Source organism: Idiotropiscis lumnitzeri, chromosome 15, assembly GCF_059441095.1.
Source record: "Idiotropiscis lumnitzeri isolate Australia: NSW breed Sydney's pygmy pipehorse chromosome 15, RoL_Ilum_1.0, whole genome shotgun sequence".
Taxonomy (NCBI): Eukaryota; Metazoa; Chordata; class Actinopteri; order Syngnathiformes; family Syngnathidae; genus Idiotropiscis; species Idiotropiscis lumnitzeri.
This window is the reverse complement of record NC_142405.1, coordinates 7,014,489-7,034,174: the sequence shown is the minus strand read 5'-3', so window position 1 is coordinate 7,034,174 and position 19,686 is coordinate 7,014,489. Positions and strand designations below refer to the sequence as shown.

Here is a 19,686-nt window from a genome sequence, read left to right as displayed (position 1 = left end):
AGTAATTGCAGTGCAATATTGTCTTCCCATCTCAAAAGTGCACAAAATAGCTCCTCGGAAAAAAAAAAAAATGAAGGCGCACTCCCATGCTGGGTATCAAATGTTTTAACCCAGACGTCTTCTCTGCATGAGTTTTGATGAAAAAGTGACTCACCAAGTTCTCCGAAAAGCTCTACTCCTAAGGCGGCGTAGATGAAAAACAGTAGCATGAAGAGCAGACCCAGGTTACCCACCTGAAACAAACAAACATTTCAAAGCTTAACAGAACCGCTCTCCGCCCCCCCCCTTGCGATTTATAAATACTTTAGCAGCACTTTACACATGCGATTAGAAACTCTTTTTATATCGACGACCGATGGGTTCAACTGAAACCGATGCCGTCACATTTCACTAATTTATTGCGCAAGCTTTTGTAGGTCAAACTTAAAAACAGTTTTTAGGGACACAAAGCCACTTGTGATTAAAATTTGAAAGTTAACCAACGCAATGTTTTCGGTTCCCATTTGATGCAAGGAGGTGATGCTGGATGATTGTCATTTCATTTTAAAAGTGGTATCATAGGAGCGCGGGTCAAATCTACTGCTTTAATGACCTCACACACACACATGGCCATACAAAACAGAACGAAAGTGAGAGATACCTCCCGGAATGCTTTAATTAGCCTGAGTTTTAATTACCTCCCAATGCACTCTTGGGACAGAGCAAAGGGCTCCGTGTTAAAGAGCGCAGATCAATAAAAAAAAAAAACAAAGCCGTGATCTTTTTCTTCACGACTGACGCTAACCTCCTAAAACAAATGCACTCGAACTCTTGCGTTTGCTTCGTTTTATTTTTGGATACTCAGCAGGTGTGGGGGGGGTCGTGCCGCCAATGCCCCCCCCCGCCCCCCTCTAGCTCTGCCAGTGCATCATAGCAGTGTGCTTCTTTAATTTACCGACATGACTCACTTCTTGATCATTTAATCCATTAAAGAGAAGTTTCTTAATCCTAATTTAATGTTTTCCCCAAAACAGTTAAGTGTAAACAGTACGAGAACTACTTTTGACTCTGCCCGAGTACACCATGCGAGGTCCAAAAGGATCCATTTGGATTAGCCTATCTGGCCCATTCATTTCAATCCCATTTCAAGACTTTTGTGATAAACTACAAATGTCAGAAAACTTGGGTCAAGGACGCCACCGATTTTGGTCGCACCGGACATGGTTTAGGCAGCTCCCAGAGTTTTTAGCACACACAATATAAATGTGATGCATTAGTGAGTCATCTATTAAAAGTTGCGAGCTGACAGAGGGGAAAAAAGTGAGTAGGAAACCAGACTGGGAATTCTTTGAGGGCTGGCCGCTCACACTGACATGGAACGTTTGCGTGTGTGTGTGTGCGCGTGTGTGTGTGTGTGTGTGTGTGTGTACCTGAGGCAGGGCTTGGACCACCGTATCCAACAGGGCTCTCATTCCTGTGGCCATCTTCAGCAGCTTCAGGACTGTGCAAATGTGTGGGAGCGAAATGCATTTAGGGAGGGTATACCGGTACGTCTCTAACGCTAATTAGATATCTCATAACCAAACAAAAGTCAGGCTCTTAATTTTGCGCCGTATGGCAAGTTCCCATTTATGTGAAAGGGGAAATTATGGCAAAGATGATCCGCACCTCGTGCTATCCTCAGTACTCTCATGATCCGGATGATGGTGGGGTTGATGGGCAGCGCAGCGCTGATCTCGATCTCCTCCAATGTGATGCCCATCACAGACAGAAGCACAATGGCAAGGTCCAGTTGGTTCCATCTGACACAAACGCACGTTTTTTTTGTTTTTTTTTTACATCGACAAATCATGGACATGGTCAGTATTAAAATTGGTCTCTGTGCCAGTTGTGCATCCCCCCCCCCAATTTTTTTTCTTGTTGTGCTGTAGGAGAATTCTGACCGTGGTGGCCGGATTAAAACGTTCAACGGGCCGCATGTGGCCCCTGGGCCGTAGTTTGCCCACGCCTGTTCTAATCAGTGCTAGTTATTGGTTGGGAGAAGTGGTTTATATGGTGCGTTGAAGCGCTATTTTTGCGGCAATTGAACATCAACTCACTTCTTGACTTGTGTTATGTGAATTTTTACTGGAGTGTTTGTGGTGCAGTCCGTTTGCTACCTTGTAGCGTTTGCCAGCGATCAATAGCTGTGATGCAATCAAGCGCCTTTTGGGCGGTGTTACTTTATAGCTGGCTTCGGTCAGGCCCATTGACAAAATTGCACTGTGACAAACAACAATGCATCTTCTAAAAACCTCCACTGTAAATTCTCAATCGAAATGTGCTCACTTTTATGATTTGCTTTTGTCTTGAAGAATAGGCCTTTGCCTGATATCATCATTTAAAATGGACTTTGCTCACTTCCCGGTATGCTACTTGGATCTTATCGCGCTAAATGTGACAGTCTTTTGAGAATAGCTGTTTTTTTTTCTTTTCTTATTTACAAGAATAGAACAGAACAATTACGCAATGTTTACTCAATGTATGCATTGGCAGTCAGTCTCACAAAATGCTTAATAATCGACACTCTCGCAATTCCTACTGTTGTGTTAGTGTGTCCCTGGCGGCTATTAATGTGTCCTGACAGACATCCGGGCCAAGGGAAAGAAAAACAAATGACACGATGCACAGTGACCACTCGTGTCTGTTGGAGACGCTTTAAAATACATTTGATGCATTAACGTGCGTTACATTCTCTCAAATCAGTCCAGACTATCGTACGACAGACAATTTCCTCTTTTACCTTGTCTATTTTTCTCCATTTGAATGGGATTTAGTTGTCGTCAATGTTATAATAACGTCAAATCACGTTAGTCATATAGACATGACAGTGCGCTCAATGGGGTCACTATGAAATTGATTCCACATAAAAACTGTAAATGGTGTTAGATTAATCTTTAGATTGTGCAGAATTTAACTCATTCACTACCAGCCAAGTAAAAAAAAAAAAAAGGATCTTTGACGTCTTTAGCCGTCAATGGCAGTAAATGAGTTAATGGCGATTTAGGTACAAATAATGTAACCGATTAGACAAATAAAGCATCATTTCCCTGTTGTTTTGCAAACGGTTGGCATGGTCCTCCTGGCCGGCAAACTCACCCCGAAGCGAATGCAAATGAATGAATCACTTTCGTAGAGCTTAGCACGTGCACACAATGACAGTGACCCAATCACGAACAACTTCACACTGCACCTGTCTTTGAAGAAGCGACGGAAGCCGAAGGCGATGAGCTTGAGAATGGATTCCAGCACAAAAGTGGAGGTGAAGAAATAATTGCAGTACTTCAGGGCGAGATCTAAAGACTGGGGAAAGACAGTCAAGAGGCGGGAGTGTGAGTGTGTGTGGGGTTGTGCGCGGTTAGGCTGGGCGAATTATCTCGATTGTTTGGAGTGTAAAAGGCAGGCAGGCCAGAGGCATGAACACAGCATCATATATTCATAAAAATGCAAATATTCACACTTAAAAAAAAAGAAGCAACCACAGTTATACAGTTATACTTAGTTATGCAGAATAACTTAGAAATTCAAATTTCCTTCGAAAACAACGATTTGCGGTGAATACGTTTATTTTCAAAATCACTAGATTATTAACAAAAACAACAAACGCTAAAGGGGTTCAGCTCAGGTTGAAAAGGTTTCGTGTTCACTTCTATTTATTTGCATGAACAATGGAATTTGATTTACAGCTGATAAAATAAAAAAAGAAAAACAACATTACTAAGGAATAAATATTGTACATATCAATAATAAAAATAAAAATTTTGAATGTTCTAGAGTAGGGTTGACGTTCTGAATTTAAAAGCAAGAAAATGAGTGATAGGTAGTCAAAAGGGATACACATTTTTTTGAACAATTTAATTATTATTATTATTCTATATTATTCTTTCCAATAGGAAAGAAAATAGTTTAAAATAGTTTATTTATTGCAGATTTGGCAGTGGTGAAGCATTATTCTATGACTACCTTTTGTTATTTAAAATATTTGAATATAAAGTGTGGGCTGAAATTGATGCCACCAGAAACTGAATAAAAAAAAAACAAAACTCAATTTCAATCATTTAACTCAAATCATTGCATTTGAAAATAGAATTTTAATCGCGCAATTAAATTTGTATTGTTCAATTGGAATGATTGCATTGAAAAGCGAAAACTCAATTGTACTCTGTCCAATAAACTTGAAACTCGAGTGAAAATGGCAAAATTGATTCAAAGTTCTCTTAGGCTGCATTTGATCATCATTGAGAAAATTTCAATTGCTTGCATTTTCACATTCAGTTTTCTTAAAAGAAATTCAATCCCTCTCAATACAAATTCAATATCCGTGCAGATTAGCACAATAATTTAGAGAGAGTAATTTTTTTTATATGCACTGGATCACATTCTGTGTCACTTTGCCTCATGGCAAAGGTCGACAAGGTCGAAAGAGCTACCAAAAAGGCGTGTTGTTTTAAAATAACACTGCCAAATGTCTTCCCCCTGAGAACAAGCTTGTAAAATCGTCAGTAGTTTGCAAAATATCGAGGGGAAAAAAAAAAAAAAAAAAAGGTACCAAAGGGGAAATGAGAACAAAATGAAGACATCAGCGCCAGACCACACTCTCATACATAAATCATGTCTTACGTGAGGTTGATTGTAGTGCTCGAGGGACATTGTGATGACGTTGATGCAGATGATGAAAGTGATGATGAGGTCCAGGTAGTGGTTTGTGCACAGCGTGTGGATCATCAGGCGCACGTTGCTGTAGCTGGAGTAATAGGGAAGCTTTTGGGCTTCTGTTGATGTAAAAAAAGAAAAATTAAATGCAATTTATCGAAGCTGTTAAACATATAATAGTTACACCTTAAAGTTTTTTTTTTGTCAGCTGTTTTCTGCAGCTCATGAGCAATTTTGGTATTAATTTTTTTTTTTTTAAAGCCTCAAATCCTGTATAAACTTATTGTGACGGAAAATGAGGAATCCCGCTGCCTACCACCATAATGAAGTAAAAATCTGTGCCAAATATGTCAATAATGCCAGAGTGCTCATTTCAACAAGTCAGAAAAAAATTGTATTAGTGCCGTCAAGTGGTTAATTTTTTTTAACTAATTAATCACAACAGAATTGCGATTAATCACATTTTTCAACTACTATTTTTTGTGAAGCATATACCAGATGGGTACTTGAATAATATCTCGGAATTATCGCGAAATCACCAAATATGAAGTATTTTAATTCAAAGACGGTTATAATAGCTTTCTTTGATTCTTGAATGTGATCAAATGTGACATTTTTACGTAATTTTTTATTTTTCAAATTAATCTCCTGAGTTACCGCTTTCATTTTGACAGCTCTAAATAGTATAAATCTGATGATGCTCAAGATAGCTGAGTCATTTGTGTCTTAATAAAATTGAGAAAAGACGACAATGGATCGAAATTTTTAGCCGCATCACACATTGCTCTTGAGATTTACACCCTGTTGACAATGTCAAAACTGTTAAGTGTTCCGCCATATCTAATTTAGTGTCTCCTAAAAAGATTTTTTTTTGGCACTCCACTGAAGATCTCCTTAAATTATTTTCTGTTTTTGATTAACCATGCTATGCTCATCAAAACCCATCTGATTTCTACATAACCTTCATCAAACTTTACATGAAATAACATCCTCGTCTTACTCCTCCTCTTTTTTTCCATCCGCCGCTGACGTTTCTCCTCGCGCCTCTTGGCCTCCTCCACCTCCTGGTGCTGCCGGCACTTGTGAAAGTTCTCCACCACCACGCCGACAAACATGTTGAGGACGAAGAAGCTGACGATGAGGAGGAAGGAGATGAAATAGAGCAGCATCCAGGGGTTGTTGTTGGTCACCGGCTTTGGCGCGTCGTCACGTATTAGGTTGGAAAAGGAGAGACGGGAAAGAGCGGGATTCATTAGGAGTGACTTGAAAGACAAATTGGAGTATTAATTCAGAATATTTTGTCGGGAACTAGTATGGCGTTTGTTGCTTCAAAGTGTTTACCTGTTGGTCCACGCCGACAGCATCTAGACCGTGATACATGATGTTGACCCAGCCGTCTTTAGAGGCCAGTACAAACAAGGACATCAGGGCCTGAACAATAGTTGAAGAGAGGAAAAAAACCCAAAACAAAACAATATAAGGTACGACAAAATATACACGCAATGCATTTTTTTTTTATCCGTTAATAAAAACAAGACTGACCTGCCCCAAATTGTCAAAGTTATACTTATGGTGAACCCACTTGTAGTTGGCTTGTAGACAATCGGATTTATTGGTGATGTTTTTAACATCAGTTCCCAAGCAGTAGAAGAACTTGCCTTTAAACAGCTGTTGGAAAAAGTAGAAGACAAACAAAGGACACAAAGTCAAATAATGAGCTGATCACGTTTTGCTGCGTCTTTAAAAACAACGAGGTAAATGATTTCTTTTCTGAGACCAAAACAAGCTGTTCAAGTACCCCATCCGTGCAAAAGGACCACTGATTAGCAAGCTTCTGTGAAAAGCAGCAATAATTCTTCAAAGTGCACAAGATTAAAAATTTCGTCACACCGTTGTCTCAAAAAGCTGTCCTACCTGGACGCCAAGGATACCGAAGATGATGAAGAAAGCGCAGCAGATGAGGACAATGTTGCCGATGGGTTTAAGAGAGGTAATGAGGGTCTCTACCACCAGCTTCAAACCTGGAGCTCTACTGATCACCCTGTAGAGAGGTTTTTGATAAAAAAAATTAAAAAAATCACAAAGAAATATATGCAACACAAATTTATGACGAACATTATCACTTTACAAATCACCTCCGTAGTGACGAAATGGCACCGATTCATTTTGTGGGCCAAATAAAAATAATGACCATATTTATCACCTTGAAAAATGAGTAACACGTCACTTTTACCGCACCTGAGAGGACGTAACGTCCTGAGCAGACGGAGCACTCTGAGCACACCCAGGATCTTCGCCCCGCCCGCCATTGACACGACAATGTCAATTAAAGACACAAAAACCAGGAAGCCATCCAGAATGTTCCAGCTGCTTCGCAAATACGCCTGCTCCCCCATGTACAGGCCCATGGAAACCACCTGGAGGGAAGACATTAAAGAAGGGAAGGAAGGTGAAACATAATCTTCGAGAATGACGTGTGAAAGTGAACAAAAAGCATTACAACAAAATATGTCTTTGACACACCACAGTATTTAAAAAAATAAATAAAAAAATATTAACAAGGTTTATTCATTTAAATTTTTTCAAATTCGACGGGCCGGATTAAAACGTTTAATGGGCCGCATGTGGCCCCCGGGCCGTAGTTTGCCCACACCTACAACAGAATAGCACAAGGGCAAAAAAGGAGAAGATCAGAAGGAAGACATCACTAGAACTATCATCAAACGACAGAAGACAGCAGTGTCAAATATTTGGACACAGACATTCACGTTAGATAAGAGAGTACTTTTTATTCTTGAGCAGGGCTGGCACATAAAAAAAAAAAAAATGGCCGTGGCATTTTGGCTTAGATCAGACATCACACCCAGTGATGCTGATTATTACAGATGTGTTTTGCCGGTCTAACAAGTTGGTCTGATCAACCATCAGAGGTCGGAAAAAATGCCAACATTATTATTGGTTGGTCAACTCGCTTGCAGTATGAGAAGTGGAAATCTGTTTAGGTCGAGAGAAAGTCTCATGGCTTGTATAGTTTGATTTACGGCCAGCGGGACTGATTCTGAAGGCTCTGGGCAGATTAGATTGACATGGCAACATGTAGAGGCTGAAACCTGAGAGGACAAAATGTTTAAGAACCCCAAAAAAACGACAAAATTAAATTGGGAATAAATTCATACAAATTCATGGATCAAATATTCAAAATTTTTGTTTAAAATGAGGTCGTTGCTTCGGATTGTAAAATTCAAATTTCACGGGAACAGAGGGCAAGATGACCCCACTGCACAAACGGAGATGCATAAAAATACGCTTGGATGAATTTAGTATGACAGAACTGACCTCAACCTCGTAAAAAGTCATTTCATGTTTTACTTCTTTTTCTTTTGGAACGACCCATAGTCCCAATTCGTTGGCGCCGTGTAACTCAATCAGTCCAACATAGACACAGTGCCATCTTGTCAGCCAATGTGAGCTGACTGAGGCAAAAAAAACCAACAAAAAAATCGACAACTGACATTCGAAGGCGTTTACTCCAGGGAATTTGCGCCAACATCCTACAATGTTGCCTTGCATTCCTCCAAGCGCTAACCTGCAAAATCTCGTTCTGATTTACAGACTCCAGAGTATCAAATAGTTGTGCATTGCACCCCACTCCCAAAACACTCCCTCAGAAAAAAAAAAAAAAAAAAGAAAAACCATAAAATATCGAGCAACATGCTGACCACTTCATCAATCCTGCTGTGTTGTGCCTTTTACTTGGCTGCATCTCGTACACTAACACGAAGCTCAGCAGCGGCGTCCTGCCGAGAGACGAATGCTACACACACTCAAACCAACACGTGTTATTTGGACACACAAGGCTCAGACAGACAGAGACACAAAGGGATACATGTACAGCTCGGCCGGGGGGCTGACAAGTCTGCGGCTGCTTGACGGCGCGTGATTGGTTAATAATTGATTGTGGGAGTGCATAATGGATGGCCCACTTGTGCCAAAGGATCGCAGAGAAAACAGACACTATCGGTGGGAGGTGGAAGGAGAGATGAAACAAGGAGGGAAAAAATGAAAATAAAAATGAAAGAAAACGGACTCATGGGGAGGGATTAAGTGTGCGCATGTGCAGGTGTGTGTGTTGGGAATCTTCGCTTGACATGGTAAAAAGTTACCTTGAGTGTCATCTCGCCCACAAAGATGGCAGTAAAGATGTAGTTGGATATGGTGAGAAAGACTCTTTCCTGGATTGAAAGAGACAGGCAGACATCAAGAGAGGTTGACGTTAAAAAAAAAAAAAAAAAAAAGGCACAATGTGACAGTAAGGATGAGTAAAGCTTTCCTTATGGCACCTTTTATGTCATAAAAGTTAATTTGGTTTGAATAATTGCAGGAAAATCTGCAATAATTTCAATGACACTCATCAATTCGTTCTCATTAAATTTTTGTTGGATTTTCTATTAAAAAAAAAAGCAATGCACCATAATGTTTTTTTGGGGAGTTTTTTTTAATTCATAACATAAAAAAAAAAAAAAAAAAAACAATGCACCATAATGTCTTTTGGGGGATTTTTTTTAAAATTAATAACATTTAAAAAAAAAAAAAAAAAAAGAAGCAATGCACCGAAATTTCTTTTTGGGGATTTTTTTAAATTGATAACATAAAAAAAAAAAAAAAAAAAAAAAACAGCAGCATTATCATATTGAAATGTGTCTCTGCACCCGGAATTTATATATTTGGACATGTTCAACGTGTAATAAAAAGTATGTGTGCCCAATTTTGAGAACTCTAAGTACTTCTACACACTCAATTTCAATGTGACGAACCAAAACGGTTGCTAATAATAATTCCCAATAGAAATTGTTGCATGAATCCCATCGAAATCGTCTTGAGTCATACATGCGCATCCATGCATTTGATTGATTTACCAAGCTGCCCTGGAGGATCTTGGGTCTCTCAAGAGCCACTGTGATGCAATTGGAAAAGATGAAGGCCAGCACCACGTAATCAAACAGCTTATGAGCGATGATGGACTGGCAGATCTGTCTGAACCTAAACCAGGAACATGTTAAAAAAAAAACAACAGAAGCGACACCAATGAGGGGAAAACCCGGAAATGCAATTGTTGTTTTACTCCAACTCCACCTGTTCCAATACAATTAAAATCCTTCTCTTCACCGAATTACAACACGCGAGCGGGTAAGCCCCGGCCTGCTGTTGCAAAGCAGAACACAGAGCACATCAAAAGAGATACAACGGGACGAAATATACTGAATGCACGTTTCCAAATTTGGCATGTGGCACTGTTTGTGCTGCCCAAAAGCAATTAAATGTCCTCACCGCGACGCGTATTGGAATGGAAGGAAAGAAAATGAACTAAATGAAAAGAATAATCAGTTTTACAAGCCATGCGGCAACATTTCAATGCATTTTATTAAAGCGCTGCATCTAACTGAAACCACAAAAGATGATGCAGGATATGAAAGAAAGCCTCCCGTGACTGTTTCTTGAAATGGCAATCGATACCCTAATGGAGTCTTGGGTGCTCTCTTTTGATGAGATGGGATGGCGGGCGGGGTGGTGGTGGTGGGGGGGGGCATAATTTATTTTCGTAGCTGTGAATTTTCCTGAGGCTAATTTGAACCAACCCGCAATAATGACATCATGAGCGTCTAAAAGACGAAGAGAGGTGGACCACGGCGACTCACCTGTTCTGTGGAGAGAAGAGAAACACTGACCAGTCCTCTCTGGTCTCACACCAATCCGGTTTATGCGCCTCCAACATTTTCTGGATGCGGAAGCACAAGCTCTGAAACCAAAAAGAAAAATACCTATCAGCGCAATCCGTCACACGTTCTAAGTCATAGACATAAAAATGTACCAGGCGGGTTCTACACCTCCCCTCAGGCTTTAAATTATTTACAGAATTGAAAGACATACAGAAACAGCTTGGAGCGTCTACCAACATTACCATCTGTATAGCGCTCTTCCCCGCTGTCTAAATAGCCCTTTCTAATTAAGCGTGTTTCTCTTTGTACACAACCTTATTTACAATGGAAACAATCAAGCTCTCACGGGGCCTGATAGATAAGAAGTAGCGAGTTTATACAAAGTGCTTGGAAATCCCACACATGAGAGCGGGGAGATTCTCGCATGTGTAAAAAACGGTTGTACTAAAACAAGAGTTAATAGCGGGGTTAGGGACAGACACGGTATTTCTTTGAGTTTAGATTCCGTCTGTGGAATGAGACCGTTTGTTTGATGTCAGGGAATAAGCATCCATTCTTTCCATATTGCGTATTCTGTTCACAACAAACAGCAAGGGAGGGAGCCAATCACAGTTGATTACGAGTTGGACTAGTCGCCATTAAAGGCCGATTGGAAATAGACCGCATTCATGTCGGATGGATCCATTTAGTCGATCATACCGAGATGAGAGGATCATGTTTTAAAAGAAGAATACCTTGTATGAGGCAGGATAATTGAAAAAAAAATGTATTCCGATTAATATTGCACTCATGGGATGAAAATTAAACGGAATAATTAGTCGACGTAAGCGGCGGTGCCATGTTGGGGGAAATCATTGTCAGCTGCAGATTTTAAATGACAATGAAGATAAAGCGCGCAAATGAACGGAATTGGCTCAACGATGGTTGAGACGATTCTATGTGCACCATAGCTGAGATGGAAAACATGTAGCGGTCATCAAAGGAAGCGTAGCGAGAATAAGAAGTCATGGACATCGGGATAGTTCACATGGAATCGTACTCTCGTGAGAGTGTAAAAGTCCTAAAAATGGCGGCCCCCATCGGCAGATGTGATGATTTCAATAAATAGATTTCAGAGTAAATACCTGATAGATACGTGTCGATTTCAGAAAACAGCAGCTGATAACGATGTTCAGATTTAAAAAGACAACAAAGTTTTGACATTTTTGGTTAAATTCTCAATGGCTGCATAGATTAGCTTGCGTCATGGCACTAGTTTTATGAGAACCACAATACAAAATACTTTGTTGGACATGAAAAAGTAAAGAACTGCACTGTGAGGTTTTCTACAAGATCCTTGTTTGGGCTTGTTTAAGGTCCTCAAGTTTTGTGGCTGACTTGACAAAACGGGCTGAACATATCGTCTGATTTCAGTTCCTCAAAGTTTTACAGAATACAAAAACATCTCACCGGTTGAAAACTGAAACTTACATAGTCAAGCTCATCGTCCATGTCTTCGTGGCCCTTGCTACGCGTGTTCACCTGAGGAAAGACTTCGGAAATCAACCTTTGGTGGTTTGTCCTGCTATCCTGCTCGGTCTGATGTGGAGGAGGTGGGTGAAGAAGCTGCGCCAGAGGAGTCTTGCCATTACAGTCTTGGTACACTCCTCCGATGACGCTCAGACTCTCAAAGCCACCGCCGCCACCGATGACCATCCCTCCAGGGAAGCTCTTCCTCTGGTGAGCGTGCAGTGCTGCGGGGGACACAGGACGATGTGACAACGGAGGAGGATGAGGAGCTCCTGGGACTTGGAGCAATTGGGGAAGCTCCAGAGAGAGAGCCCGGCGGTCCCTCCGGGGTACAAAATGTCCCTGGAGAATAGGATGGCGTAGATGAAGCGTGTGAGAAGCAACGGCGGGAGGAGAGAGAAGGCTTTCCTCCTCATCTGGGTGTACGCTGTGGAGGTGGCGGAGTGGGGATGAGGAGGCACGGGGGCCTCGGATCCGAAGGCTTCCGCCAACGACTCCTCCCAGGCCCCCTAACCCGTAGCCGTAGAAAGGCCTGGCCGAGGTGGAGGTGAAGGCTGGACTAGCTGAAGGAGATGACGAGGAGCAGGGGCGAACTCCGATCAGGCTGTTCCAACTGGAGCGGCGAGCCCATGGGGCTTGATGGTGGCGGGGCGGCGGGCGACCCCAGTTGTGGTAACCGCGACCTGGATACTGAGAGACAAAAGAAGAGATGCTCCTAAGACTTTTTGGATTGCTAAACACAAATGGATCCAAGGGTTGCTCGTGTCTCTTTTTGAAGAAAAACTAACAAAACGTTATGCCAGAATGTGCATGACCACTTAGCACATTTCGATAAAGCAGTGGCGGGAGGTGCATTTCACAGACAGACCTAAAAATGGCCTCTCAAGTGTATATGCAATTAAATCCACACTTTTACCTCCTTCGGCCATTGTGATTTAAAAAAGGAAGAATATATTTGAGATTTTTCGAACGGTCGCCAGTTACGACTTTCCGGTGTGTTGATTCCGTAGAGCACCGCCCCTTCACGAGTGAGTATCCAATCACAAAACGCGTTCATCACCTTCAGCGTAAGGCCAGCGAGAAGGCTCACTGGAACCAACTTGTGATTTGATCTATGAACGCTGAAAGCCCATCGACTTTGACAGAATAGCGTGTGCTACTGGAATTGTGAAATCTGCCTGACAACACGAGCTAGCTGAATTCTGATTGGATAAAAACTCTCACCTAAAAATACAACACTAGGATATAATATGACGTCAATGTGAAGAATATGATCATTTTTTCTTGATAATGTTAGCCAGCAGAGAAGGTCTTGACGGCCCACCACTGGTATCCAGACAGGCAACCGGTACTTGCATATTTGAGGAAATGTTTTGCCAGTTTTTGTGATGACTGACGAGGACCTTGTTCATGATCACCATTTTAGATGTCTTTGATAACAGAAGGATTAAGATTCAGCGTCAACTAAGGGGTTTTACCCAACCCCCGTCGGATTAAGTAATTAACCTTGCCTCAATACTTTCCATATAGTGCATTATTAATCAACTAAATGGCCTTTTTACTTGATCAAATAGTTTCTTTTGCAAATTAAAAAAAACAATAAAACCGATGATTTGCTGCAGAGGAAAGTCGCTCATAGATTCACGAAGACTCAGACAAGCTGCAGAAAGTCAGCAAATATAGCCCACAATATCAAATAAATATTGCCGAATGTCATATTAAAGCAAAAATCAATGCACTGTCGCAAAAGATTCATACATTTGTGGCTCCGGTTCACTTACCGCAGACTTCTGCTCCAGGTTGGCCCTGCCAAGAGAAATGACGCTGTTCTTCCTCGACCCAAGAGCAAAGCTCAGTCTCTCTCCAGGAAATAGGCTGGCAGGCAGTGGGCCCAAGTCCAAGTGTCCATTAGGGGTTAGCGTGCAGATCTTTGGGTCTGTGTGAAAAGGCCAAGTCCAAAAACTATTATGTACGAACGAACGAAAGAGCAAGAGACCTCGCGAAAACAGAGACGAGACATTTTTCTTCTCCTTTTTACTTCGACATTATTGCAGATAGGTGAGCTGAATTTAAACGCCATTACTTCCAAGAATACATTTCCTCAAGTGACATAATGGCCAGTTAAGAGAGACACAGGGTGGTTTAATCCAAGTCGAATCACCTCGAAAGAGCCAAAGATGAGCTCGTAATGGTGATACCCCGCCAGCAGGTTGTCCAATCTTTAAATAGTAAACGCTTTAATGTGCTGCTACATGCTAATTTATTGAGTGTGATGCTTTGGGTTTTGCCAGGAGCGAGAAAGGAGACGAGTTGTGAAGAGAAATGTCAATTGTGCTCTTTAGACAGGAAAACGATGCTAAGCTAAGGTGAGAAAATTGAGTCAGAACAAAACATACGTGCTGGCATTTGTGAGCTGTATTTTTCGAAAAGGAAGAAGTACATACCGACAACAATTGCAACAATTAGATATTTTAATGATTATTATTAACCATGTCATGGTTTGAAATACCGGAATGTCAGGAACAACCTCCGATAGGATTTAATACCTGAGAGATGGAGAGAGTCCTTCTGCTTATCGTTGTCCTCAAAATTACAGGACGACCTGTCATCATCGGAGTAAGAGCGGTTTGCATCTCCCTGTAGAAGGACAACAGCAGAGTGAGATTAAATTGTACAACGTTGTCGTCACACAAGAGAAACTGGAATGCCTGACGAGGACCAAGACAGCAGTGTCCAAAATATTTAATTTAATTTTTTGGAAAAACATTTTTTGTGTACATGTTGCCCAGAGTCTTACCTCAGCTTGAAAACCCTCCACCAAGATGGCTACCAGTAAATTGAAGAGCACGTAGTTTCCAAACGTCATCAGCGCTACAAAGTAGAGGGCGGCGCAAGGTGAGGTGGAAGCCATGCCATTGTACAACACCATATTCCAGTCCTCCTGAGTCAGAATCTACAAGCCGGTACACACATTGTGAATAACACGTAGCACAATCAAGATATTTTAATAAGTGTTAAACATCTGGACCTGAAAAACGGTGACGATGGCCCAGAGGAGGGAATCAAAGTTCTTCCTGTCAGGCACAGTGTCTCCTGCGTCTGTCTTCAGGCTGAACTTGCAACCAAAGATGTGCATCCCCAGGATACTGTGACACAAGAAATACGTTAAGCTAAATCCTCTCGCCGTTTGCTAGCTTCACGATGTAATTCTTTTAAATACCCTAAATGTATAACGTTCCTAGAAATGTTATGCCAGCTGAGGAATCCCCAGTTAGCGCGCAAGCTAACTGGTGGCTATCGCCTTTTTTTTAAGGCTAATTTGATATATTTGGCGATTTTTTTTTTTTTTTAATCGTTCAAATGTTGTTGCCACTCTTCTCTGTGGTCCGTCAAATTTACAATATTTATTTTCACTTTACCCGGATTTTAAGTGCTGTGCATTATTGCCCATTAAAAGCCCATATTCTTTAGTTTATGTTATAGTCGCCTCGGGTGCTATTCAGGTAAAAACTGAGCAGAATACTGAGGGGACGGCTAATCAGACAGGCTCAACAACATCCAAAATTTTGGACAACGTCCTGAGACAGATTTGGATGATGGATTGCGTGCACTCTGGATTTCTTGACGCGGCATCTTTTGAGTCACTGTTGTCTTTTTTGTTTTAAGTGCCAAAATGTCTTTCACAGTTTATAGCAGTTTAGTTCTTTACAGTCTGCAGACAGTCATATTAGCAAGAACATAATCATAACTTTTATGGTCAAAGCGAAGCAAGCGGAGCCAAAGAAGAGAATTGCTGAGACATACAGGGCTTTGGGAAATTATGATTTGGCACTTTCATAATTAACATAACCCTACAGTTTTCCCACAAACATTTTTCAGGCCTTTGGCTGTATGTCTGCGTGGACTGTTCTACGACTATACACAGGACTTTAATTTTCTATTCCCTCAGACGATGTTTTATATCACGATTAAATTTATCGCTGGTTTGAAAGCCTCTTGAACAAAGCACATATTACTATATGAAGATATATGTGCAGTAATAAATAGCAAAAAAGCGCAAACAAATCTCGTTACCTGAAGATGAAGATGAAGAGCATGAGGAGCATACAGAAAGTTGCCACGTTGTCCATCGTCTTCATCAGAACCACCAACTGACGCCTCAGCGCGGGCATGAACCGGACCAGTTTTATGACCCGCAGCAGTCTGAAGGTCCTCAGCACCGACAAGCCACCATCCGCCTGACCGATAATCTCACACACACTGGGTTGGATGTAAGAAGGCAGAGGTGGAAGGTCAAAGGTTGAGAAGTAGCTAAACCAGGGGTGGGCAAACTTTTTGATTGGCGGGCCACGATGGGTTCTAAAATTTGACAGAGGGGTCGGACCAGGAGCAGATGGATGGAGTGTTTTGGTAACCTCACCTCATCCGGGAAAAAAAATTTAAATCTAATTTTAAATGAAAGTGAACAAAAGCATTGGGTAGTATTTAGAAAATAAAACATCAACAAGTTTTATTCATTTAATCCCCCCCCCCCCCCCCCCAAGTACGGCGGGCCGGATTGAAACATTTAACGGGCCACATGTGGCCCCCGGGCCGTAGTTTGCCCACACCTGAGCTAAACTATCAAGCCTTTAAAGATTCAAAATGAAGGTCTAAAAAGATGAGCCTCGAGTTCTACTCCATCCATCTCGCCTATAAATAACGAAAAAACCAAAAACAAAACAAATCTCATCGACGGCCACACCTGATGATGACGATGATGCCGTCAAAAATGTTGTACGGGTTCCTCAGGTAATCAAAGAAGCCGAAGGCCGTCAGCTTGAGGATCATCTCCAGGGTGAACATGCTGGTGAAAACAATATTGCAGATCTCCAGCACGTTGGTCAGCTCCTCCGGCTGCGTTAAAGGAAACACAACAGACTTCCAGTTACCAAATGGACACTCGGCACACAAAACAGCCGACAAGCCGCGGCAAAGTTGGCGGTCCGTGTCAGAGGAAAAGTACGCTCACACACCTCCATCCACCCCTTTAATCCGCTTTTTTCTCCCAATCTATCTTCATCCCCTCCAGCTCCCCAACTCCGCTTTTCCTTCCTTTTTTTTTTTTTTTTTTTTTTTTTTTTTTTTTTTCCAAAGTCTCATTATCAAGGAGAGCCATCTCTTGGAAATCAATATGGTGCTGTCGATCACAGAGGAGGAGAAGGGTGGCAGAACGGGTCAAGGCGAGTGGAGAGGAAAGAAAAACTGGTGGAAGCAAATCAGTCCGAATGCAATGAAGCTCAGTTGGCGGCGATAATGTTGCGGAAGATAAAAACGAAAACTGAGCACCATCGAAGCTGATCCATTTATCTGAAAACGGTTTGATAAAACATCTGGAATGTTCCGCTCTCTGTAAACAAGCACGCTATCCAAATGACACACGGGCTGATTAATGATTTTTTTTTTTTCTTCTCGCTACTTTATTCAGTATCAAAAATGAACAATTCTGAATTTCTACGACCGAGCAAGTTTGCAGAAAACGTCTGTGAGCAATTTGGCGCTGATCCAAATTGGGATCGTTCAACCTTGGTGGAGGTTTGCGCTCATCTCAGAGCGGTCAGGTGTGACCCCATTTGGAAGCAAGTGTAATCACAACAACGACAATTGATTGAAACATACACGATAAACACAAACCGAAAAGGAGATTACGACCCCTCGATGCCGCAGTTTAACAGCTCACATATCATTTTCTTCCGGATTTTTCCTCAACTCATTATCTGACGATCGTTAAGTCAAGGTCTTCTTCGTCTAGCCTTACTTCACTTCCGTTACAAGTCATCTTTAGTGTCCTCATTTTGTGAATGAGGCTTCAGTGATTAAACAAGGGTGGTATTTCAAATAACATTTTGTCGAGCTGGTGCGGAGGACTGAACCGCATCAAACTGCGCCGAATTTCAAATATGATATTTTGCCCGACTCGTCGCAAAATAAAGGTCCCCCAAAAGCACAGAAATACCTAACAGGGTGGCAATCAAAACAGAACATTAATATCATCAGCCAAGTGAAAAAGCAAGCAGTTTGGTTACAACGTCAGTGAGTGTGTGTGCGTGATAAGGCATTTTTAAAAATGTATTTATTTATTTTTTCATGCTTGACGCCTTGAATATGTCTGAGTCAGATTTCGTAATATGTGCAGGTGTCTCCTGGGCCGAGTACATACAAATGCTGCTTTTAAACATGGGCAGTCCGTCCTGGGGGTGAACGGTCCGACCTTCCAGCCCGGCCGGATGCCCTTTTTTGGGGCGGGGTGCTGTGACAATTAAAAAAGGGTTCGATTAAAATCAAAGGCCAGAGGTTGATTCTAGTACGGCCCACGAATCTGGACCTCGACAATTTTTATGAATAAGGCCAAAGGGTCGAGGCCAGAACCGTACAGAGATCGCAGCCGGACAGCGAGGGGACTGACCTGCAAAAAAGGGTCAAGTGCCCAGCTTCATATATTTGTTTGAGGATACAAATACAGGTGCAACGACGGTTATATTTTTATTCACTTTTTACTGTTACAATCCACTTGCATCGGGGCCAAGCGGGGAAATGATCAACCTCATGTTTGAGGGCTATTGGCATTTTGCAGAAAGTACCACCGGACACTTCTAAACGTTTCTTGAGAGGTCACAATCAAGTACTTCACTTAAAAGAAGTACACTCCTGATATGAAAGTTCCTCTTTGAAGGAAACTAACACATCTGCTCACGAGCTTTAAATGAGATTGGACCTTGCCGCTACAGAACCGACACATGACGGTATGGCCGCTCGTGTGAGAAGGAGGAAGGCTCAAACAAAAGCGTCAGTGAGAGCGTGCATGCAAATGCATGTGCTTGCACATATGCCAGCTTTGAAACGCGCACGCTCAAACTCGCGGGAAAATCGAGACGAAAAATGCTGCGTGACCGGCGTCTGTCTCGCTCTTCTCACCGCCCCCCCCTCCTCCTCCTCCCTCAGCCTTCGTTTATTTTTAGAGTCTTCAGAGACAGGAGAAAGCAACTATGCCGTACACTGTCAAAGAGTGCGGGGGTGGATGGGAAAGAGGCAGAAGCAGAGAGACGAGAGTCAGAGAGAAGCCAAGACACTTGGGGTAAAGCAGGAAGGAAAGATGGGAGGAAGGAAAACTGCTAGGAAGGCAGGAAGCAATGCGGGCTAAGCGACATGCGAAGGCATTCTAGGAGAAAATAATTAGAGAAGGTAGCGAGGGAGGCGGCGAGGAATACCATAAAGTGAGCAAAATCTTTTTACCCACACAAAAATGTAAAGCATCACGTGCCTCTCGTGTTTTGCAGCTGCGTTCTCTCTCACGTGCCTTCACACATCTGACGTGTCTCTGCCTCTCACAAGCACGGCTGATGTTAAAAGCCGGCGTATCCGTCGCCGGGCTAAATGTTTACACCTCGTCCCTCCCACGCCATCTGACACAAGCGCGCCAATCAGACACACACGCGCGCACATGCGATCAAGTGGATGTTCAATTGGTAGAGCTTTATCAGCTCAAGCTGAGGTGATTTGTAGGGTTTAGGAAGACTAATTTACATTTATGGCCAAACATATTTTGCGTCAAAGGGCTGTTTTGTGTAATATTTTTTTCCCGGTTTAAAAGATGAAAAGCAAAGGGAATGTTTGGAAAACAGGAAACATATCGCAAAGAATGCACATATTGAAATCTACTGGGCCCTTAATGTTAAGTTGTTGTGATTTGGTGTGATATAAATAGAAATCAAATCATTTGTAAAGCATGGACGACACTTGAAATGACAAA

General features: G+C 42.0%; 1 protein-coding gene across 5 annotated transcripts in view; it reads right to left on the bottom strand.

The window, feature by feature from the left end:
• The window catches only part of LOC148322572 (voltage-dependent T-type calcium channel subunit alpha-1I-like), a 111,785-nt gene that overhangs the window by 16,166 nt on the left and 75,933 nt on the right, over nt 1-19,686 (bottom strand). For all 5 annotated transcript variants that reach the window (XM_088316175.1, XM_088316178.1, XM_088316179.1 and 2 more), the window contains exons 11-30: nt 16,642-16,793; nt 15,972-16,157; nt 14,926-15,043; nt 14,695-14,850; nt 14,444-14,534; nt 13,679-13,833; nt 11,859-12,587; nt 10,368-10,468; nt 9,588-9,711; nt 8,835-8,903; nt 6,910-7,088; nt 6,586-6,712; nt 6,214-6,339; nt 6,013-6,102; nt 5,672-5,864; nt 4,639-4,790; nt 3,212-3,321; nt 1,648-1,781; nt 1,410-1,480; nt 155-233 (exon numbers count right to left, since the gene is read on the bottom strand). In XM_088316175.1, the coding sequence (XP_088172301.1) occupies nt 155-233; nt 1,410-1,480; nt 1,648-1,781; nt 3,212-3,321; nt 4,639-4,790; nt 5,672-5,864; nt 6,013-6,102; nt 6,214-6,339; nt 6,586-6,712; nt 6,910-7,088; nt 8,835-8,903; nt 9,588-9,711; nt 10,368-10,468; nt 11,859-12,587; nt 13,679-13,833; nt 14,444-14,534; nt 14,695-14,850; nt 14,926-15,043; nt 15,972-16,157; nt 16,642-16,793 (3,142 nt within the window). The remainder of the gene's footprint in view (nt 1-154; nt 234-1,409; nt 1,481-1,647; nt 1,782-3,211; nt 3,322-4,638; nt 4,791-5,671; nt 5,865-6,012; nt 6,103-6,213; nt 6,340-6,585; nt 6,713-6,909; nt 7,089-8,834; nt 8,904-9,587; nt 9,712-10,367; nt 10,469-11,858; nt 12,588-13,678; nt 13,834-14,443; nt 14,535-14,694; nt 14,851-14,925; nt 15,044-15,971; nt 16,158-16,641; nt 16,794-19,686) is intronic.